We start from the raw sequence: 24,494 nt of genomic DNA on the forward strand, positions 1-24,494 counted from the left end.
AGAAAAAAAAAAAAATGAAATAAACAACGAGTGAAAATCTGTTCTAAATTTCCAAATCTTTGCGCAATTACGTACACAAGATATATTTTATTATTTCGATGTATATTATTTTTAATTTCACCCACATCTTCGTCGAATCATCCCCTATTCTTTCGAACGCTTCATCGAACCACCCTCTTTCAAACGCGACATATCCAAATATAATTTCGATCAAGATCTCGATTTCATCTCCAAGTTTACACTTCCATCGAATTAATAAAGATCTTCTCATCTCTTATCCCTGTTTCGATCGAAAGATCCGAATATAACGTTTCCAACGCGATCGAAAATCGCATAAAGCCGAGGCGCGGCGTTAAACGCTTTCGAAATCCCATTTATCGGCCCAACTTAATCCGCCTAATTTGGCCGAGTATTTACGATAATTCGTGGAGTTGTGGGCCGGTTATTAAATCGAAGGGCCGCGTAAAAGGGAGTGGCGGGAAGGAAACTTTATCGTGGCCGTTATAAACGCCATAAAACGGGGGACGATTGAACCGCCATTATTACGACGGGGTTAATTTTATTTAAACTCCCTCCCTTCCTGCTGAAATCGACCCGTTCGCTCCTCGATCGACCCGATCGAAAGGAGAAACTAATTGCTTAACTGAAACTTGGCGAGGAATAAAGTTACCTGAATCGATACGCGAACCGTGAAATTGGAAAAATTGTAGGTATCGCGGTTAAATAGAACACAACGTTGGCAGGTGTAAATATAAATTTTTAAAGCTCGTGAAAAAAGTACGTTTCATGATTTAATGGAATGCGATGAAGCTTGATCGAAAAAATGTTTTCGAGAAATTATTAAAAATCGGTTCAATTTTGCAATTTTCGGTCGCGGTTGATTGATCGTATTCGTTAACACGAGGGTTGAATGGGTTCACTGGGGTGAGAGGGGTTGAGGGAAAAAATAGAAAATATTATTCTAGGAAAGAGGTTCGTTAGATCTTGACACCGGCGTGACGGGCTGCTACACGGACTAACTACGCGAGGAGTGTGCCCTTTGAAGAGGGGATGCTCTTACGGGCTAGTACGTGACGATGTCCGGAATAACCGATTCTTCACGTTCCTCTTTCGTTTCTACCGACGTGTTAAAGAGTATCTGTGTAAAACGGCGAGCGGTTACGTAAATTTTTCAAGAAATTTCTCGACAAATCCACGAGGTTTTATTTAAAAAAAAAAAAGAAAAAGAAAAAAATTCGTACCAAATTCAAGATAATTATCGAGATGAAATTCTTTTCTTATCGGGAAAAAAAAAAAAATGGACACGATAGAGTTAGCTTTCGCTTAATTATTATTTAGTACAAAACATTATAATCTTTGGATTCAGGAATCAAAATAATAACAAATGCTACGATTTAACTGCTTACAGATTTTCTGACGAAATTAATAGCTTTGATTTTTATTTAAACCATAACATTGATCGTACATAATACATAGATGTTAAGATGAGCCAAGAAGATGGCGAGCATTTTCCAAGCAAGCAAATTTCATGAACGGCGCGATGAACGGTGTTTAAACGGAAGTACGTAGGAAGTGTTGTACGGGGTAAAACCGGAAGCGGTACGCAGATACCCGCGAACAGTGGGCGTTGTTGTTGTTTATCGGGAAAGTTTGGATCGATTTTGCAGAGAAGGCGGCATGCTCGACCTTGCTCAGATTGCAATTGTGCCGGTAAATTGTTCCCAGGAGTTGAATTACAACGCTCCGCCCGTTCGCGACAATTCCATTTGCCGACTTTATTGCGTTAACCGGTAGAACGGGTACAAGAGCGCGAGCAGGAGAGGAGAAGAGGCAGGATGGAAAACGGCGGGGAAGAAGCGCCGGCTGCTGCGACGAGGTGATAGATCAAAAGGCTTTGTCGGGGCAGACCACCTCCTCTTCCTCCTTTTCTTCCTCTTCCTCCTCTTTCAGCGTCTCTTCCCTTGCGGAAGAGTCGATTACTGGGACTCTTGCATCGCGGTCTGTCAATGGATCATGAGATCTCTCCTCGCGAGCGATGATTTTCTTCGTGAAAATTTCTACGATCGAAAGGACGGGGGCGAAATAGAATCTGGAGAAGCGTGGATTATAAATTGAAATTAATTTTAAAAGTTAAAAGTTGGACGGATGAATGGGGAGGGAAGGATAGAGTGGAAAATGGTGTCGAGTAAGATACGTAAGAGGAGGAGGGAAAGGTTGCGCGAGTTGGAGATGTATGAGGCGTTGAAATTTGTTAGGAATAGTGGATAAAAGGGCGAAGTTGGGGGAGAAGAATTTATAAATCGAACGAGGTATGGAAATAAGTTCACTGAAAATTAAACTACTCCCCTTTCGAGGGGAAATAAAATGTTTCTCGAGTTGGAATGGAATCGAATTGTGCCGATTCGTGATCGTTTGAATTGAATGTTTAGCTCGAATTTTTTTTATATGTGCACGAGGGATTTTAACATGATCTCGCGGAATTTCTTTTTAAAAAATTATTGTTGTTCTAATTGTTAATTATTCGCACGAGTGTTAAATCCATAATATCTTTAAATTCATTATTAGGTAGATGTTTTTTAAATACTCGAACAGGATGAAAGAAGAGGATTTCTACATCAACTTTTAATCCATATTGTAAATTATACGGAAATCTCGTTAATTTCCGCAGGTGTTGCAGAAAACATCGAGAAAGTTTGTCCATTTCGCGGAATATCTGAACCCTGTTTTTCAAACTTGATTGAATTTCAAGCACTTCTATATAAACTCTTAAATTAAACTTAATATCTCGCTTAATCGTTGGAGAAGAGATTATTTTAACGAGAGTATATCATTTTCTTTTTTTCTTTTTCTATATCAAATTTTTGCCAATATTTCAACCCTTTTTATCAGTAATTCTTTAGATACAAAGTATTTGCAGAACAAAAAAAAACTTAATTAGATTCTAATTAGAAAGGCTATACAAAGCTACACTTCTTCTTTATCGAGAAGGTTTTTTTTAATCAAAAGCGTTAATGATCTCATAGTAAAGCATAATCTTACTCTCCATTCTCTACTACTTTTGACATTTCTCCGTAATTTCAATTGAACGTTTCCCGCGTGCAAGAAAGCGCTTAAACAAGGTTACTTCGTCCAGAGGAATTTTTAAATATCTTTCAACAATTTTACCTCGCCAATTTCCTTTCCCCTCCCGCGTACGAATCGTAACGAGGGCACGAGACACAGAGATTCGCAGTGACCCGTGCCCGTTCGTTAGGAACTTTTTTTCAATAGGATTATGCGAGAGATTAGGTGCGCGCCCGTTTTCGATAAAGGAGATTCGACGAAACGGGAAAGAGGGAGGGAAAAAAAATGAAAATTCGACATCCACGATGGAAGCCAGCTTATCTAAAATCGTTCCTCCTCCGCCTCGTCGTGGACATTTTGTTTTGCCATCCGCGCCCGTTTCGTCGTTTTAATTATTCCGAACGTCCGCTCGCGCGCAACATGGAGCCGTAATCAAAAGTTGCATGCTCGGCGTGCCGCGTTATCGTTTTCCAACTTCTCTAATCCAATTTGACTCTTTATCCCCGATCTACCAGCCATCCTTTCTGAATTTTTAGGATGCATCGATGCTTTTTGACGAAAATTGTTTATCTTTCGTTATTTATTTGGATAGGAGAAAATTCGACGAGGGGGAGAAAATAATGGGTGTATAAATCGGGATCATCGAGAAAAGAGATTACGAAGAACGGAAAAAGAAACCGTTCGTATTGTAGGAGCGAAAATTATTGTAGGAGAAAAATTGACGCGCAGAAATGTTTGTAGATAAGATTCATTTGTTGAGTAGCAAGCTTGTTCAAATTCTTGGGATAGACGGAACGAGACGTCTCTATGATATTCCACCTCCGTTCTTCCCCTCTTTGTCTAGCCTTTGGAAAATCGATCGAAACGGAAATGTCGAGTCGAAGATATTCGAGCGGGAAATAAATTATCGCATATCGACGGCCCCTCGAAAGAATTCCGTTCCCGCTCGCTTTTCTTGCGAGGCTAGCGTTCGTTGGCAGAATTTCTTGGTGATTTATGTTACATTAGGTCGTGAGGATCGAACGAAAGAAGCGGTATTCAACGCGCATCCACAGGAACTGCAGTCCACCACGTAGCTCGTGAACCAAATTGAAATCGCACGAAAGAAAGTAAAGTAATATACAGTCCACGTTAAAAATTCTTTCCTACCTGGTTTGCAACGTCTGATTTTTTTCAAGAGCCTATTTTTTTGCGATTTTTACGAATGATGTCTGAACGAAAACACGGATTAAAACGTTGATGTTCGATTAACCCCGAGGAATGCCCCTCTCTCTCCTTCCCCCTTCTCGATCTCCGCGTCTTTCCATCCCGCTCACCTCCTGGTAAACAGGAGGCTGGCTGCGGCTGGACTTGGAGCAATTAATCGTTCGGCGATTAAACAGCCGACATCGATCTCGATCAGAGCTCGGCTGTTTGTTTCCGGCGGAAGGGATCGTCCGGGGAAAATCAACACCCCCGTTTTTTGCGAATCCTTGCCGGACTATCGGGTGAACGATGGTTACCTTGTTTGGAAAGGAACCGAGGAAAGAGAAGTTTGATGTCGATCGATGAAATGTTTTAATCGTCGAGTCAAGTTTGGACGGGTAATAATCTGTGAGATCGTCCAATTTGAGGAAGAATTCTTATGGATATCAACTGAGAAACTTCTTTATCCACGAAGAGAAACTCCGAATCTTTCGATCGAGGGAACCATCGATCAGTAATCAGTCTTCCAGCGTCTCGTTCAAAGATAAATTCGCATCGATCAAAAATTTCTGATCAATCTTGGCCCGGAAGCGAGTCAAGGAAACGCAGTCGGAAATATCCTTTTTTAAAAGAATATTCACGGGTCCGGGCGATATATCCCTTCATTCTTATCTCGCAGGAGAAGAAGGCACAATACCTTTTCGACGTGGTATATACAAAGGTATATATGTATACGTATATATATATAGAGAGAGAGAGAGACGAATCGCCGAAAGTATACAGCTCGCGAAATTCCACAGGACTTTCATCGACATTACAATAACTGCAATATATCCGGCCGCGGGTCTGTTCCTTCGCGATACCAGGCGACGGGTCCGCGGCTTTGGTGGATGAAAAGGAAGGTTGTACGCGACGGGGGGGGATGAGAAGACAGGAGTTGGTCGGGAGGAAAGGTTGGCTGCCAGTCGACGACGGTGCAACAATGGCTGAATATAAATCTAAATCCCGAGCGCCATCTTTCCTGTCCCGTTTCTCGCCAACCACCCCTCATCCTTCGATCCCTTTCAATCCCTTCTATATATTTCTCTCCCTTCCCATTCTCTTCTTATTCGTCTTCCCTTTGTTGTCTATTTTCCCTATCTCTTGTGTTCCGCTCCACCACCACCACCACCGTAACCGTCCGTTATTTTATTTCCTCCCCTCTTGCCTCGCGCCTCGTGTGTACAGAGGGACAGTGGAAACAGTATTTTTCTCCCTATAACCCTATTCGATACGCGTCTCGTTTTGTTTCCCTCGTTAAATCTTCTTCCTTCCTTATCCGCGATTATTTGCTTTACACCTCGTCCAAATTGGACGCATTTTATTATTCGTTTCCTCGCCCCTCGCGCGTCACCTTTAATCGCGTTCCCCCTATTGTTTTAACCTCTCCTTTCTCTCGAACAATGTTTTCAAGATCTTTCTTCCATTCATTACCCTTTCTCTTCGTTTTCATAGTTCGTCTTGAATGTGTCCTCCTCGCTCTTTTTTTCTCTTTCTTGCATTCTATCCACGCAGACGTTGCCCCCTTCCCTCGGCATTCCTCATTTCGTCGTTCCCTCTTTCACTTTCTCTTAGGAGAATAAATATTCCTCCACCTCCCTGCGATGCGCCCTTACCATCCCTTATCAGTATTTACGAGCAGACGTACGCGTCGTTTCTCCCGAGTCGTTTTCACAGTTGGTGTGCGCGATCTTAATGGAGACTCCTCTCCCCCTCCTCTAACGTTTCCTTTGAAGAATTTTCAAACGGGGAGAAGTCATATCATAGTCGTCGTAATCATCATTATATAGTAGTAACACTTCTTTTTATCTGTTTACAGAAACCGGTTGGAAAGCAATACGGAACACTGGAACGCTCTCCTGTTGTCTTTGCGCGAGCTCATCGAATGGGTGATAAGAAAAGACACCGAGCTCACCGGTTTGGGCCCCGTTTGCGGGGACGTAGCCGCCTTGCAAAAACAAGAGGCAAGTTGTCTTAATCTAATCTATCTTTTATATATTAAAACCTCGACACATCCTATTCAAAATAATTAACATACGAATAATAAATATACGAATCGGAATCAAAGTGTTATCCACGAGTTTGCCAAACGTTGTTAAAACAGACCTTGAGTAAGAAGACTCATCCCAATCGCAATCTCTCCGACAAATAGGCTCGAAGCGTGTACCTCGAAGCCCGTAACCTACTTGAATCGACTGGATTACACGAAAATGACGCAATTAGGGGGACGAGGTGTGTATATGTGGACACCGACGGGGGCACGCGTCGTCGTCCTAGGAGGTCCCCTCCCCTCCCCCGCCTACGGCCCAGTTTCCACGCACAAAGACGGGCTAGTCCGTGGGGCTAATCCAGATTAGAACGTGCATGTTACCGAGCTGCGAGTGTACAGGGATGATAAGGTGCATGTTAGCCCCGATCCCGATCACGGGACAGTCATCGACGCTCGACACCTGCGCCCCCTACTTATCGCCCATCCCCCTAACCTACCCTTAATCGGTCGGATATTAATCGAGGACAAGAGTTCGAGGGAAGACGCGCGTTTGTGGACCGACGTTTTCAATCCAACGTCGTATATGTGTGTATATATATATGTATTCAGCTTAACGAGCTCGACCGATTACGTGGACGAATAAATAAGGGAGAGAAAGAGGGAGGGAGGGGGAAAGTATCGATTGGACCGCTAATTACCCCGGGCGATAAAGTAAGTCGCGATGGGGATCGTTTAACAGGCTGCTGGTTCCCGAGCCAATTGCCGAAACGCGGATGAGGAGGGATCTTTCTGGAGTATCTGATTGATGAACGTGTATTTTGAGATTGATACGTGTTGGATACGTGGAGAATTATCTTAAAAGGTTTTGGAGAAGTTCGTTGAATTTTTTTATCGTTTTCTTTTTCTTTTTTTCTTTTTTTTTTAGAGAGAAAGGCGGTCGTATATTAATAACGAAACGTTTCGTAAGTGTATGGGGAGGGTGCGGAGTATCGTTAAAACAGCGGGCATGTCACAAAGTATCGTATGCATGCGAGAGCCAACGTCGTCAACTGTTATCCAAACGGTTTCAAAGCGGTAATGTATTCCACGCGGATATCAGTTAGTTCGGTCTGTACACAGGGATGACAAACGGGTAAAAAAGATCGCAGCAGCGGTACAGGTGGTGGTACAAACAATAAGCGAGTTTCAGGGATACGTGATACACCGATGTCGCATTTGCCATGCATGAAATTCAAAAAAGCCGAGAGGAGGACGCGTGTTGTAGCTTGGGGAGGGGCGTTAACGATCGAACGCTTGAAATTTTTTAGATCCCGATTTCCAATTTTTATAGTTGAAGCTTTGGCAATTTCACCTATAATATTTCCAAATTTAAACTGTATGGATATTCCGGATATTCCGCGCCAACTTTTTCTATCTTGGTTTCGTGGAATTGAAGTTTGGAATTTTTTAATCGAAAAGATATCCGAATAATTAGATAGAGACGCGCCGCACGTTTCAATGTTTTGCACGAACACTCTCGTTCGATTTTAAAACATTTTCAACGTCGCTCTTTCCGGTGATACGATATGGGATTGTAACACGTGCCCCGTACAAACTCGAGCTACGTTCCTCCGAACGGTCGAACGAGTGTAAAACTGGTGGAAATTTCATTGCGCCTGTCGTTCCAAAGTAATTGCTTCTCGTTTCGTTCATCGGTTCTCGGGCTTCGTTTTTCAATCGCGTTCCATTCGGATCTTTTGTTGCTCGTTCCAAAAAAAAAATAATAATAACAATAACCGCAAGAAACTTCGTGATATCTACATTGTCGAGAAATCGAGTAATTCGATCGATATTTCGAATATCTTCGAATTTCGAGTGTAAAAATTAACCGACTAACGTCACCGAGAAAATTCCAGAGGAAAGGATGGAAATGCAGCCGACTAATGACCGTGGCAGCAGGTAAATCCTGCAACAGAACTCTCCGCTGTTGTACAGTAGTTTAACAATATACGCGGGCAACGTAATGCCGGAATTTCCGGGGAATGGCTGGTGTAGGCGGAATGGCGTTCTAATTCGCGCACAAATAATTGCGCGTAAACGAGCGATGCGACGCAATAATTTATGCAAATTATGAGCCGTCACCTGCCGCCCTGCGGCGTAAGACCGTGGCCTCGCGAATAGCCCGTTTTCACCGCGAGCTTGCAAGATTAATCGTATTGCGATTTTACGCGAATACGGAAATTACGGAATAGTAATACTTTTTTCTTTTAATTATTAAGATCATCTTAAACCAAAGCCAAACGCGAAGACAGGAATCGAAAGTGATAATTCTATCAAGATCGATATATCGTTGGAATCCTTCCTTCTCGAATTATAAGAATAAATGTTAATATAACCGACGAAAGGGGGATGTAAAGAGCATTGAAATTCGCCAATTAACAAGTTTGCGCGTATCGTGGCATGCACTTTAGAAAATTTACACTCGACACTCCATGCATAACGCCGCCATCTTACCATCCTCGCCTTGCATCCAATCTGTATCTCTGCGCCCCCGAATAATGCACAATGCGTCCCACCGGTTGCGTACAGCTACCACTCTAGTCGTACACTATTCATTAAGCGTATAATATACACGCATATACGTTATATGCGCACCATGCGCCGTGTGTAACGTTCATACGCGACGATTCATTATCCGTTAACGGAGCGAGGGATGCGTCAAGATCCCTCGATGTGGAATAACGAAACGAATCGATACGAATATCTCGGTGTTTGAAAATATCGAATCGAAAAGGAATCGATGGTCGAGTCGAACGGTTGAATCGAATTCATTAGACGATACGCCGTATGCGTGAGGATCGTTTTATCCGTGCGTGAAATCGCAACGACGAGAATCGGCTCGAAATACGTTACGTCTGGTCGTAAACGGGGATCGTCGTCGTTGCAAACGATCGCCCTCGAATCGGTTTGCTTAACGCGAAATCGATCGAGCGCAGCGAGCGAATCGAAAGCGCAAAAAGGAAATGGCCGAGACGGCAGAGATTATCGGGGAAGGGGAGGAAAACGCCGCGAAACCGACGATTATCGGCGGGTCACGGAATTGATTTGAACGAGCGCGTATCGATCGCGAACGAATGCAAAGAGCTACGGTTCGGTACCTTCTTTTTCTTCTTTTTTCTCCCCGCCGAATTCCTTTAATTACCGATATCCCCCCCCAATAATCGCCGAGAATTAATTGAACGCGGTTTCTAGGAGGTGAGCGATGACATTTTATGGATTATGGTGGAGGAGGATCGAGGCTGATGATTCATAATTCCATCAAGAATTTTCTAGATATCCTTTTTTATTATTACAGCTCGTAGAAATACAGAGAATAGATAGACTGTCATTTGAGTTTCTTTTTTTTAATTGTATTAAATCGTTATTATTGATCGTCGTTTTAAATTTTCTACGAATCTGACCGGTTTAATAAATATTTTAGGAAGGAGATTGAACCGAAACTATCAGTTTTTCCGAAGAATCGAACTACTGTCTTCCGTCTTCTAATGCGAAATCCGCGTCATGCACAAGTTTCATCGAACTGGCAAAACTTCCCGTTGTGGTGGAGATAAGTTTAAGTGGTTATAAAGTTGACCCAGATTTTCTATCCGGGGGGAGAACGTGTGTATTCACGCGTGTGTTGGAGAAAACGGAGAACGAGCATTTTCGCACGATTTTTCGAACGTGGATAATCGTGAAATGGATCGAGGTTCAACGATCGAGATCCCTCGACGTTGAGCATTGACGTAATACCGGCTGAATACGTTGAGCCACCCCGCGTAATTAACCCCGTCATTCCGATAACCGATACGATAAGACGATTATCTCGACGTGGCCAATTAGAAAACGTCTAGCAGTGGCTGAATAGAATGGACGATTTCGGAGCGATGCTCTCGATTGCTGATGGATCCATTTTACTCGATATATTCTCGAGTGTATCCTTGAATTTTCCTGTTGAAACAATTCTCAAATTCGATGAATGAAAAAGAAAGAAAAAGAACGAGAAAAGTAAATAAATCATAGATAAAGGATATTACGTTGGAACGAAGAAAAGAATAATCGAATTCTGTTTTCCGGTGAAAATGAAAGTTAAAAAACAAAAATTAGAAGAATTGGAGGAGATTGCGTTGGATGGTGAAAATGGATAGGTGAATTTCCCTAACAATATTATCTTAAAATAATAGGTTGTAAAGGATACTCGTTGTTTTTGCAGCGAGTTAAAAGTTGAAATTAACTTAAAAAACCAAGGTTCAAAGGTATATGGGTGAATTTCGCAATTTTCGACGCGTACATCCGCCTATCTGTAATTGGATACTCGAATCTTTCGTTTCGCAGCAATGATAGTTAAAATTAACGGGAGCCGCATTGAATGGTAACAAAAAGATAGGGAAATTTTTCTAATTAAAAAACCGAGTTCCCCGGCGAATTTTCATTCAAGATAAAAATTCCATCCCCGATTAATTTACATCCACTATCGCTATATCCCCCCCTCTGTGGATGTAGCGTATCGTATCAAACGCGTTTTAACGAAAATAGGGGCGAAAGACGCGTTCCAAGGAAAAGAAAAAAGCGGCTATTATTAGATGTTCGATTCAAATCAAAGAGCGAGAATTATTTATTCGCCGAGCGATCTTCTGAGAGAGAAGAATAGCAGCTCTGCGGTCACGAGATGTAACCTCAAAGTAGATGAATTATTCCGACCCGTTTCGAACGATTTTTTCGGCGCGTTCGTCGTCGAAAAAGACATCCACGCGCCATCTCTCGGTTGTCGGTCGAAAAATACGAAAGATACAAAAGTCGAAGCGAGCAAGTGTGTTACGACGAGGAAGGAAAAGAGGCCGTGTGTAGACACGAGCCGGGGAAAAAAATCGCCATTTCTAACGAGATAGGAAACGAGCATAGAAGCGAAATAAAAAAAAGAGAAAAGAAAAAGGAAATAAGCGTGTCTAAATTTTCTCGAGACTCGCGAAAGCGAGAAGAAGAGATAATCTCGTTAACGAGAAACCGTCGTCGGACTGTATATATATATATATGTATGCGATATCGTGAAACTTGCAGATCTCCTTCCCTCTCTCTTTTTCTCTCTCTCTCTGTGTTATTCGTTTTTCATCGTCTCTTTTTTCATTTTCACGTCTCTCGACTCGCGTCAACCACTCGCGGCTTAGAGTCGTCTGCGCCACGAAGCGATGCCTTGTCAAACGAAATTACGAATGCACGCGGCGGGATGAAGACGACGTCGATGGGTGTGCGCTTGGTCGCGACGTTTAAAGCTCGGTGAATTAGCCTACTTAAGTTGTCGGGCGTGCAGGCGAGCAAACGAGCAACAACTCGAGCGTGAACTCGGTCTCTCTCCTCCCCCTCCTCACGTGGACGCGTTTCTTCTGCATTGCAGGACGATCATCGCGGGTTCAGGAGGCAGCTCGAGGACAAACGACCGATCGTCGAGAACAATTTGCTGAGCGGACGGCAGTACATCGCCAACGAGCCGCCCCTCTCTGACACGTCGGATTCCGAAGGTGAGTCGATTGGTGCTCTCATTTTTTTTTTTTCACAGTTTTCGTGCATATTTATCTTCGTCGAAGAGAATTTAATATTATTCAAGGTGTTTATTTGTTGAAATTCGTAAAGATGTTTTTAAAAAAAAAGAGAGAAAGCTTCGAGTAATTACATGAATTTAATTAAACACCTTGAGATAGAGATTGATAGGATAAGATTCAAAGGTTTGATTTAATTTCGAAACGTGCCCGTTTTTTAATTAAATAGATGCTCTTCTAAGAACATTGGATAATCGAGATATAATAATAGAAAAGTATCGCATAAAGGTGCAATTATGGATAGTAATTGTGTTGACTCTAATTAAAATTTAATTCCTTCCTTAGGAATATGTTTGAACGGTTTAGACACTCGGAGAAATAACCAAGTTTCGGAGCTCTTATAAAGCTGTTTAAGGACTTTGTAAAGCCGAGTAAATCTTTGTGAAGCCAAGTTTAACGACCCCTAGTTACCGATTTGAATTGAAGCTTCTGTAAACGAAATTAATCGTTGAAGTAAACGAATCTTACTCTTCTTTCTCGAGGAAAGTGAGCAGGAATGAATACACCTCGAAGGGAAATTACGATTAATTATTTAGACCGACCAAGTTGATAATTAATCGACCAATTATTTACACGGATTGGATTAGAATTTCCTCTCTCTTTAAATTAATCTTATTATATCTCTTTTGGAAACGTCGAATTCTAATCGATGAATGATTAGATCCTTCTCTAATCTAAAAAAAAAATCACGACTGACGTTTTCAAGCTTTATATATTTCTCGTAATATCGATCTCAATATTTCTGGTATAAAAATAATCCATACACTAGAGATTCTACGAAAAACCACGAACGAAGACTCGAGGAGGGAATGGATGCATCTACTTTGGATGCGACGCACGATAAAAATAATTTAAGGCAAGGAACCGGGCACGGAACGGCGATAAAGGGAAATCCAGGGGGCGAAAGTTCGCCTGGATTGGAGGTGTAAAAAGAAAAAGTCGGCCAAGTACGTTCGTTGGCTTCCGCAATCCGCGACCGACTGAATTCGCCAATAGCGCGGAGGCCTAGTAATTAAGAGGCGCGGCACCGTTTTCAAATCCCGGTAATTCGTGGCGGTTTTTTTTTTCCATACCAATTAAACGCGAGAAAGGAATAAGGAGAAGAAAGGTCGATCGGTTGTGCAAGAATCTTTTCCCGTCTCAAGTTCGAATTTTTCGGATAACAAGGAGGGGGAAGAAGAGGCTTTTTAAGATATTGAGAAACCGGCCGTTTCAAAGTGCATCGCTCCCCGCGTGTTTGCTTTAGGAGAATTATTATTATGCCTCGAGAATTTGAGGGGATTGAACAGAAATTGCCGACGGGGCTAATTTTCATTGAGAATTATTCTAATCGTGTTTAAAGATAAATGTATCCAGCGTTAGACGAAAACAATCCGAATTGTTCTAATCTAAATTAGATCAGAAAGAGGTTATCGATTCTTTTTGATAATTCAATTCTCCGATTGGAACGAAGAAAATCAAGAATATTAAGCATGTTTCGAATGGAAAAGTTGGAAACAAGCGATCGAGACGCGACTATCATCCGTGTTTTGGGGACGAACGTTCAGAAATTGAAAGAAGAAGGTGGGAGGGGGGAAAATTGATTAAAGTTGTAGCTTCAAAGGATGGGGGCCCCTCGCGGGAATTTGTCGCCGCGGAATGAAGAGGATTGTTAAGTGGGCTGATAAAATACGAGAAGTTTTCTCTTCCCTCCTTTTTTTCTTTCTTTCTTTCTTTCTTTTTTCTCTCTCTCTCTCTTCCTCGCTTCCTTTTACTCGAACCAACGGAACAAGAGCCGGCCCTTGGAAACGAGCTTCATTCGTTCTTGTCACCGGCTTTCACGTACAATAACCACGGCGTACATGTAACCGTGGGTCCCTCTTGAATATTTCATTTAGATAATTCCACCCTCTCGAAACCGGGATTATTAAGAAACGCGAAACACGGGAATTTATGGTTATTTGACCAAGAAGAAGAAGAGGAGGAGGAGGAGGAGGAAGAAGAAGAAGAAGGATTCAACCTGAGAGAGAGAGGGGGGTGGATTCTTGCCAGAAAATAGGGGCTCGTCCATTAAAGGGAAGAAACAAACGTCACCCGGGCAGCCCCTGTTCCCTGCCAGACAAAAGACAATGCCTTTCATTTTCATTCTCGTTAGAACGACACGAGGATTGAGTGCATCTCTGCTTAATTGTTCCTTATATTAATTAGCTTCTTAAAAAAAAAAAAAAAGGAAGAAGAAGAAAAAGGATGAATATATATATATATACATACACACAATATCTCTTCCAAGTCGGTCACCACGATTCTCAACTTCGAGATAGCATTGAACGTTGAATAATTCAGTTTCTAGTGGTGTTTCCCAACGTGGAAACAAAAACTTGCGCGGTCAATGGTAACGAGAACCACTCGAGGGGAACCGCGGGATCGTATCAATCGAGTTACGAGTATCCAAGTGGAGAGAAACTGGCGAAACTTGTAAGGTTTGGAAGAGAACGTCTCGCAGGAGATCGGAAACTCGTTGCCCCGACTTTCCCTGCCAAGTATCTCCTTTCTTCCTCCCTCCCTTCCATTTCCCAGGAAAAATGATTTTTAAAAACATCCTTATTTTGATTTCAAATCGCCCCGATAAAAATTCCATTTTCGATCCACTGTTGAACCTTGCATCAATCTCCTCCTCGACCTTATGGAGGGTTGAAAATCGTCCGTCGATGCGCGGGGCGCGTATATAGAGTGCAGTGTATTCCTCCTTTTCCCCCGCATTTTTCAAAGAAAAATGATCTCTAAGAAAAAACATCGCTATTTTGATTTCAAACCGTCGATGAAAATTCCATTTTGGTTAAAAATCGATTTGGTTAAGATCGCAGTGCTCTGATATCTAATATCGGGTTTACGAGACAATATCCTTCCTTTTATTCTCCAAGAGAAATGATTCCCAAAAATTGTTTCGATTTCAAAATTCGCTTCGATAAAAATTCCATTTTCGATCCGCTTGCATCAATCTTCTCCTCGATCTCGTGAGAGGTTGTGAAAGCTTGTAATAAAGTGCAATGTTCGCTCTAATATCGATATACATCTTCCTCCTTTCCCTCCATATTTTCAAAGAAAAATAACTTCTAAGAAAAACCATCGCTATTTTGATTTCAAACCGCTCCGATGAAAATTCCATTTTCGAAACTTTGTCCGCGCTTTACGAGCGTTCAAAAATCCCAAGAATCGCGGGTGCTCCAATATCGACACGCTTCCTTCCCCCTTCTTACTCTTCCAAGAGATTTTCCAAGAGAAACGATTGTTTCGATTTCAAATCGCTCCTCGATAAAAATTCCATTTTCGATTCGCTTGCATCAATCTTCTCTTCGATCTCATGAGAGGTTGTGAGAGCTCGTAATAAAGTGCAATGTTCGCTCTAATATCGGTATACATCTTCCTCCTTTCCCCCCATATTTTCAAAGAAAAATAACTTCTAAGAAAAACCATCGCTATTTTGATTTCAAAATAGCTCCGATGAAAATTCCATTTTCGAAACTTTGTCCGCGCTTTACGAGCGTTCAGAAATCCCAAGAATCGCGGGTGCTCCAATATCGACACGCTTCCTTCCCCCTTCTTACTCTTCCAAGAGATTTTCCAAGAGAAACGATTGTTTCGATTTCAAATCGCTGCTCGATAAAAATTCCATTTCCATTTCGATCCACCCCTTCTACGGGGGTTGAAAATGGCAAGATCGTCGATGATCACCATTGAACCAATGGTTACAGTTACAAATTGCAGAATGCGTGGATTCTGAATGCGGAGAGAGGATTCGATTCGATTTCACGAGGGCCAGATCCCGAACAGCTGGGCGAAAGAGAGGAGGTCGATAGCGGAGCACGATCTCTGGTGGCGTGCTGCGATGCGGCGTGTTATATCGGTTGAAATTTATTGACGTTACGACAACGGCCGAGACTGGTCGATGCCGTGCACGTTTCATCGAACGTGACTCCCTGTCGAGCAGCCACGAGATCGTGCATCGAGCGAGTCCCGCTTGTCCTCGCCGAGCTTTGAGGCGGCGATCCCCCGCGTGTCTCCGATCGAATCCACACGAATCTCTGCGGCTTCTCGACACCCGTAACCGTGGGCTTCTTCCTCTCTCTCTACGTGTCCACGTGTACACGTAGGTTTTCATCCCCAACGCTCATTATCTTGCATGTGATCGTACGTGATTCAACCCCTCCCCACAAGCGTTGGAACGAATCGCTCGCTCTCGATCGATGGAGAATTTTCTGGTCATTTGTTGCGAGAGTGGAAGTTGATGAACTGATTCCTCGAGAAAACGAGATATTTGATGGATCGTTTTCTTTCGAAACTGATCGTCTTAGTTCGCCGAGAATTTCGATTTGTTTCTTTGCGAGGAAATATATTGAGGATATATTATTTAAAAGAGTAGATTTATACGTCGAATGGTTAGAATAAAACGTAGGAAACAAAGGAATTGAGGAGCATGTATTAAACGAGAAGAGGGAATAATTATATAAAATATCTCGATTAAATGGTGACACCAAAGTGATGATGGAATGATATTTTTCTCTCTTCTCTCCACGAAATGAACGATACGTTTCTAAGATTTATCAGATTTTGTGGAAAGACAACAATGATATCAATACGTCGTCATAATAGAATAGAGAAATGTTCTCAGAGGGGGAGGAGCAATTACGTGAATTCAGTGGTCAGTTTCTGAAACAGGAGAACTTCGAGTGGAAAGAGAAGGGAAAAGGGGCGGAGGGTTGCAGGAAACGAGTAGTAGTCGATGGAGGGAAAAAGAAGGGTGGGTGGTACGTGACCGGAGATCGAATGCGGCAACTGTTGAATGGATGGCTTACCGATGAAGAACACGACCGCCTAATTCGATTCGGGGCGGGGGAGGAGAAAATAGTTTTCAGGTGTTTTCCCCCCCCCCAAGTGATGTCTCTTTAGCGGGCCCGCGATCGGCCCGCGATTTAGACGTACGCCTCTACGCTACCTGTTTCTTTACTTCTCGATCGCGTTCCACGAATTCGATTCTCTCTATCCACCTGTCGACGCCTGTCGTCTATCGCACCTCTGGTATGCGCCAGGAAACACCTATGAACACATTGTTTGGCCGAGTTCCAAGTAGACAATTGTGAGAACACGAGACGTCGATTGGAATTTAAAGTTTAAAGGGCAAGTTTGTTCCGACAAACTTGAAAATAACGATATTAATTTTTCTTTTTTTTTTTAGTTTTATCGAAAAGAATTTTGGATAAAAAAGAAAATTCGACATTGTACATTCGTAATTTAATTTCGATGATTCTTTCTTTTTTTAATAATAAAATCGTAAACTCGGAATATATAAACTCGTCAAATAACAAGTTTCGTGAAAAAAAAAAAGGAAATTTTTAATTTTACGCTAAATTAAAAAAGGGTATCGAAATGTTGACAACAAAGGGTTGATCAATCGCGGAATTTCTCCCTTTTTTTCCTCGTGAGTTTCGAGACGCGAATATCACACCCATTATTTCAAAATTAAATACTAAACTCACTGTATCAACGTATAGTAATAATTTCTCGCGTATCGATAATGTACATCTTTCCGCCTTGATATCTCGACGCGATTTTCGCGCTTTTATCGCGAAACAGGATCAAAAAAAAAAAGATCGGAGTGAATATTAGCTTCCCTCTTTTTCGACATGCATCGATCGATCCATGGATCCGTGGATGGGCGGAATAAACGCGCCGAGTGAAGCCGAGTGACGGGGTAAAGGGGGCATCTGGCAACTATAAACATAAATCATCATAACGCGCGCGGCAGATATGGGGGGAAGGGGGTGGAACGAGGCAGGTAGGGTTGGTTATCAATGCTAAGCATGCACATAAAAACTGTCCCTGCGCGATACGATGCGTGATTCATAGGACAATTAATTCGTGGCGATAGAACATCTAGCGACATCTAGGGTCGAAATACAAACGTGGCATGGTTCATTCGTTCGTCATTCATTTCGTTACGCTGTTTGAAATCGAAAAAAGAAAGGAGGATTTTCATCGAGGGCGCGATGATAAATTTTCAAATTTCGTTTCGAAAAAGCGGAGATTGAAAAGGGGGGTGGGATTAAGATTTATCGATCCCCGTTAATTCGGAGAATTCCCTCTCTATTTGCCGAAAACATGGGCAAATTGGAGAATGAATTGATATTGTTATCGTTGCGAGGAATTATTAGATGGTTCAATTCCAAAAGATACCATCGTATACGAAACGTGTGTAACCAACGAAATTTAACGCGTGAAAATTAATTGGAATTTGTAAAATCTGGAGGAAGGAATATTAGCGTTCATTTAAATATTCGGCTTGGATATGTTTGTTCTCCATTCGTTTTTCCTACGTCTTTGCTTTTGTCCATTCGTTTCGATTCTTGTTTGTTTGCGCGCTTATTAATTTATTAGTTTACACGGAAATTCCCGTAATGCATAGACGGTGCATATCTCGTTCGAACGAATTAAATTAACAGTCGTAATTTTATCGTAATTTCAAAAATGATAAGAAAGTGTTGAACAAGCGTATATATTTTTCGCGTGAAACCAAAGTTTTCGTCTCTGTGTGGAATCCACGAGATTAAAAAATGGATATTGAAATTTGGAAGAAGGTGTATCAGATCTGTTTAAAAGATCCGTTTAACCTCGATTCAAATCCCGTGGTTATCGCTCACGTTTTTGACGTTTCCATTTCAGCCGGAAGAGAATTGGATGGCGATTCGAGGGGCTACAGGAGCGCGGAGGAGCAGGCACGCGAATTGACGCGCAGCATTCGCCGGGAAGTGAACAAACTTTCAGAGCAGTGGAACGCCCTAATCGAACGTAGCGATGCGTGGAAGCGGAAACTCGACGACACCGCTAACGTGAGTACTTTACCCTCCTTTTACGTACACAGAAAGCCACTTACCCTCGAGCCGCACTACCCGATATGAATACAAATATTTTGATTCCGTCGAAAGCCGCTTGACGGCCTCGACCATCGATGGGGGAACAAACTATCGATGGTGTGTGCCCCCGTTTCGATCAAATTACCCCACAATTTCGATATCCACCTCCCACAAGAATATTCTTCTCGGCGAAACTCGTCAAAATTTCCTCTTCCCGTGAGGATCATCCTTATATTCTTCATCTGTTTAAAAATCACTGGAAATTGCAACAATTTTGATATGATACGGCTTCTTCTTCTTCTTCTTGTTTATTCTTTATCAGCTTCGTCTGAAAGTCGGTAAATTTCGCGACATATTAAATTATCTCTGCTCTAAATTAATAAATCAATCGCATATTCTTGCGCGAGAACAAGTTCCGCCTGAATTATTCAAGATTTCACCGTCGTTTCATTCGAGCGGATATACGAGGTTGAAAAGTTGAAACGCTCCGGTGTAACGCAAATTTTCGTTTTAATAGTATTCAACGGTGGAAAGTTTTGGATTGGCGCGTTTGCCGCGGTCACGAATTTATCAACATCGTGCAATGTATTGTGCAGTCCGCGAAAACGTCGTCGCAGCTAGAAATCCATATGAATTTCGGAGAATATATCGTCGCATTAACCCCGCAATATTATTTAAACAGATTTGCCACGCAAACGCGCGCGGAACATACTTTGAATTAAAATACGTACTGTCTTTATTAATCGATATAATAATAATTATTATTATTATTATTATTATTATTATTTTCAACGACAATCCGTACAAAATCTTGAGAATTTTTTCGGTTAAATATCCATCTGAAATCAAATTTAACAAATGCTACCACAATAATAGGAGAAGGAAGAAAAATATATTTCGAGAGATTGGTGGCCCACCCGATCTCGAGGAGAACGATAACTCTACCAACCCCCTCCTCCGATAAAAATACACAATCAGATTAAACGGTACATCTGGAAGGATAAACAAGCGAACTGTAATATTTGGACTTATCGTGTGTTATATCGGTGGATAAACGGAGAGGAAGGAGGGGGTTGGTTTTGCTCCAAGTTCAATTCATCCCCTTCGGCCCCTTCGTATCGCTTTATTATTGCCGGTACAATTTTCCTCTATCGCGTGGACGTTCCATTTGTCGAAACGACTTTGTCGTCCTCCCTTCTCTTCCTCCCTTCCTCCCTGAGGGAGGAGGGAGAAACTAGCCAGACTTTGGTGGCATGCAGGGGAAGAGGAGAAGGGGAAGGCCTGTGGAAAAAGTGTCCGTGTAAAGGCGATTTTTCGTCGCTCGTTTTCGTTCCATCCGAGGAAGGAATACCACCCTTTCCACTATTAGCTATCTATCTAACGACCACGAAATTCTTGCGGAACCGTTTTTCTCCATCCGCGATACAAACAGCGAATTACCTTCGTTCCCGGCGATCCACCTTTAATACGGGTCGGGAGAACACGTATATTACCTTCGTGATCGGGGGAGAGGACGAGTGATTATCGACGGTGGCCGTTTTCGCGAGCTACAATTCATTCAATTCGGGGAAGATGAAATTTTTTCGTCCCCTTTTTCTCTCTCTCTCTCTTGTACAAGCTCGATTGATCGAAGGGACGGATGAAAATTATCGAACACGATCGGTAATCAATCTTTGATTCCAAGTATATTTTAATTAAAGGAGATTGGCAAATTGAGAGTTTTTAGAGAGATTTTATTATTTTTACGTGATAATAATAAATTGTTCGCCATCGTGTGGAAGACATTGGCGAAACGTAAAATATTAGATATATATTTTCTATTCGCTACGACTTGTATACAAAATCCATTCCTAGAAATTAAAATATTCGTAATACATTTTAATTCTATTAAAAAATACATTTTCATCCCGATTACGAAAGAAGAAGAGTGAAGAGAGAGAGAGAGAGAGAGAGAGTTACTGATTATTCATCCATTACAAAACACTGTGTACAGTGACATCGCGTAGCGAAAAATCTCGTTTCGAAGGCTGGATGAAGAAGGTAAGATTTACGATGAAGAAGGTAAATTGGCGACGCATCGATAATCACGTTCGATTCACCCGTTACGACGAAACTCGAAGTGTAAATCGTTTTTTGCACGGTCGTCAAGGTTTAACGCCGTGGATGGAATGCATTTCTCCTTTCTTTTTTCTTCTTCTTCTTCTTCTTTTTCTTCGTTCCTCCGCTTCTTTCTTCCTTTTCCTCCCCGCTTTATGAATTCTGATTTCATAACCGGCTTCGCGATTTGCATCTCGCTACTACTAACGGAGAGCACACCGATGGGATAGGATGGGATGGGGGATATTGTCGCCAATTTCGCGACATCGTTCCCTTCTACAATAGGATTCGTGATGCGTGTACGCAATATCGCCTGCTTTATAGATAGCGCCGTTCGATAATATCGATCACCTTGTAGTCCTTCTGACAGTGTAATCATTGCTTCTTGCGAGCGAATATATAAAGGGTGTCTATTCATTGAATTTTTGTTAAAAGGGCATTTAGAAGCCTCGCAAGGAATCATTATTCTTTTAATCATTTACCGAGACAGTCTCGTTTCGTATTTCTTTTAACGATGAAAGAGTGTCTGATAAAAGGAAGGAATGTTTTGATCGTTGAGAATAAAAATAACTTGGAATTACGTTCGTGTCGATCGAGGGTAACTTCGTTAAATGACGATTAATTTATTACGAATGTAATGTAATCGTGACTGTGAGAATTTCTTTGCTCAATTTTTATCTTTCTCTCTCGGGCAATTTTAATTTTCGAAAGGGGATAATTTTTTCGCTTCGGAAGAAATTACGATTCCTGTTAAATATTCAACATATAATAATTATTTCAATGGATGCAATTTTCTCCTTGCTATTTCCCTTTTCGAAAAACTTGTTGGAAGTGTTGAAGAAGGAATTTATAGCCGGATGAAATAACTCCGGAGAAAGAGAATCCGTTCACCGAAAATCAATGAACAATTCATCCGGACAATTGATTTCAATGGCCGACAAATCATCGTGAAATTCCTCTCCTCGAGGATATAATAGCGCTAAAACGAATCGCTGTCGGTGGAGCCGCCGTTCCTCGAGAGAGCCACCGAGAAGACTCAAACGCATTATTTCCACCGTGGTGGACCGTCAAAGGGGGCGAACTCCGCGTTGAAAGGTCGAGCCGGCCGCTTAACCCGGAACTTAACGAGTTCGACGAACAAGGTAATAACTTCTTTTCAACGGCGCTTAAAATAACATCGGGGGGGAATTCGTCTTAATATAATTCGAGCTTTGCCCCACTCCTTTCGAAATTCGAATAACCGATCCTTTGTCCCAATTCGAAACCCGAACCGAGGCTCGGCGACTCGCGTTTTCTTCGCCCGAGTTAATATCCCTGATTGCTCGTTTTTCGCCCCTAATTGAAACGAAAATAATGATTTCGCGATGAAAAACGGGGTGCGTTTTGTAATTAAAACGGAGAAACGTTTCCCCTCATCGGGCATTCGACGATAAAAGGTTGCTTCGAGGATATTTAATTAACGGACTGGCACGATTAAACGAATGGAAATCTTCGTACGAGGAGGAGGAACGTTCGATTCGTTGCATTTTCATAAAAATAGTGATAGTTTTCGAATGATCCATTCGTGCGAAATATAGAATTAGATATCCTGTTCATGCTCGACGTTAAAAGTATTTCGTTTGAGATCGGATTTCAAAGAAGTTTTCCGAAAAATATTGCACTCGACTTGGTTTAATTAAAAATGCAGCTGTACAGAAAAAAGTGGCTGCGAGAAGAAAGAGTTTTTAATATAATCGTCGTTTTTCAAAGCGATCCCTTTGAAGTGGAAAAGAAAAAAGACAACGCATTGGAATGCGTGATCGTGATCGATAAGTTTGATCAATTATTCTTCCTGTTTTCCCAAAAGATGAAACGTAAAATGTAACGGGAATTCGACCGCTTTCTGACGACATTTCGAAATCGACACGTGCTTGTTATCGTGCCCCACCACCCAAAATGATATTTTTACGATCGATATCGAAAACCAAATCGACGATGGAAATCGGGACGAATCGTGGAAGAAATGTGGGCGAAAGAAGAAAACCGAGCGAACAATTAAAGGAATGCGAACGATCTTTTGTACGATCTTCTCTTCGATACGGTGGTAATAAAGGAAGAATGATCAAAGTTTCCGCGCAATCAGCAAGTTGCTGCCACGAATGCATAATTCATGAGCGAAACACAATTTAACTTTTAAATTCCACGTGCTCTGCCCTGGCGCGCTTTAATTATCGGCTATCCGGTAATTACAAGCGACACCTTCGCTTCTCCCTCTCGGTCAGATACCGTAATATTAATTCGATTCATCGGCTGCGAGTTGCGGGGGAGGATCGTGGCATTTTGTCGAACTGGATTTGAATCCTTCGTCCTTCGTCGTCCCTGTGCGCGGTCACGCGATCGGGTTTAAAGCTTAATCTGATGGAAGATCGAGGTCGAGTCTGGCAAGGGTCTTCTGGACGCACGCGTGAACGTTCAACAACGTGGCGTGGATATAAAAGTTTGGAACCGTTATCAGAAGATTTATAATAAAACGAATTATAGCTTTTCCGTGCAAGATAATGGATAGATTTTATTCTTCTTAGATTTATAATACTATGCAAATTGTTTGTACAAGTGTGAAACGTGATTCGACGATTGTGAAAGCGTTACTCGGATATAGAAGAATGTTTGGAGCGTGTTACATCGAATGAAAACTAAAACTTGATCATCTGGGTGATCAGGTTTTTCAGGTTTGAAAAGTTAGAACGACAAGAAGATAGAAATCGTTGCTCGACACACACCTTAAAATGAAATACCTTGTCTTTTATGGAATGGATACGGTTCCCTCCACGATTAATTCGATGCGCGACGATTCTTCAATAAACACGTCTCCAATTAAAGACGAGGACGCGTCTAATGATATTTAGCCGGCCAGCGTCCAATGTTTGGTTTAAAAGCACGCTCGTATTTTTACGTGGAAAATCAAATTCCCTTTGGCTTCCGACTTAAAATATCGTCGAAACGTTCTCTTCGAATGACGCACGATATAATATTAATTAATAAAATTAAAAGAGCAAAGGAGAGACTTGTTCCTCAGCATCGAGGAGGGACGATTCTCAGAGAAGCGACGACTCAAAAACCTGGACGAATCGAAAACTTGGAGGAAGATAAATTGGAGGCAGGAGGATAAAGCTGACTAAAGGGATAGGTTTTCGCGTGGATACGCGGTGGAAAAGTGGACGCGGTTTCCGAGATAACCCGGTTTAAGCTGGAAATTAAGCTGAACCCTCGGTTGTCTCGGGCGCGGAATTCGGCTCCGTAGTTAGGTATGCAAAGCAGAAGAGGAGAGGAGCGAGGAGGCAAGGCAGCGGGAAGGTGGTTGGCCGGCCCCAATCAGAGAATATAGCCGGGAGCCAGTTCTATCCAAATACACGCGGCGCACGAATGGCGAGTACACGAATCGCACGCGCGCGCGGAAGCGGCGCGAGGAAGGTGCGGGGCGTTCGTAGTTAGGCCGAATGAATGAATGCATACGCGGTACCCGGGCAAACTCAAACACCATCTTTCGAATTATAACCGCCGCGCTACTATCGGATTATCTTTTGAATTATTCCGGATTGTGCCGCGTTCCCACCCGATTCGAAGTCGAGGAGGGTGGCTCTG

General features: G+C 42.2%; 1 protein-coding gene across 11 annotated transcripts in view; it reads left to right on the forward strand.

Annotated features, from left to right (window-relative positions):
- LOC413968 (dystrophin, isoforms A/C/F/G/H) overlaps positions 1–24,494 on the forward strand; it is a 413,776-nt gene that overhangs the window by 334,960 nt on the left and 54,322 nt on the right. For all 11 annotated transcript variants that reach the window (XM_026446499.1, XM_026446488.1, XM_026446500.1 and 8 more), the window contains 3 exons: positions 6,107–6,251; positions 11,688–11,811; positions 18,586–18,752. In XM_026446499.1, coding sequence (XP_026302284.1) covers positions 6,107–6,251; positions 11,688–11,811; positions 18,586–18,752 — 436 coding nt within the window. The remainder of the gene's footprint in view (positions 1–6,106; positions 6,252–11,687; positions 11,812–18,585; positions 18,753–24,494) is intronic.

The sequence above is a fragment of the Apis mellifera genome, linkage group LG1, assembly GCF_003254395.2.
Source record: "Apis mellifera strain DH4 linkage group LG1, Amel_HAv3.1, whole genome shotgun sequence".
Classification (NCBI taxonomy): domain Eukaryota; kingdom Metazoa; phylum Arthropoda; class Insecta; order Hymenoptera; family Apidae; genus Apis; species Apis mellifera.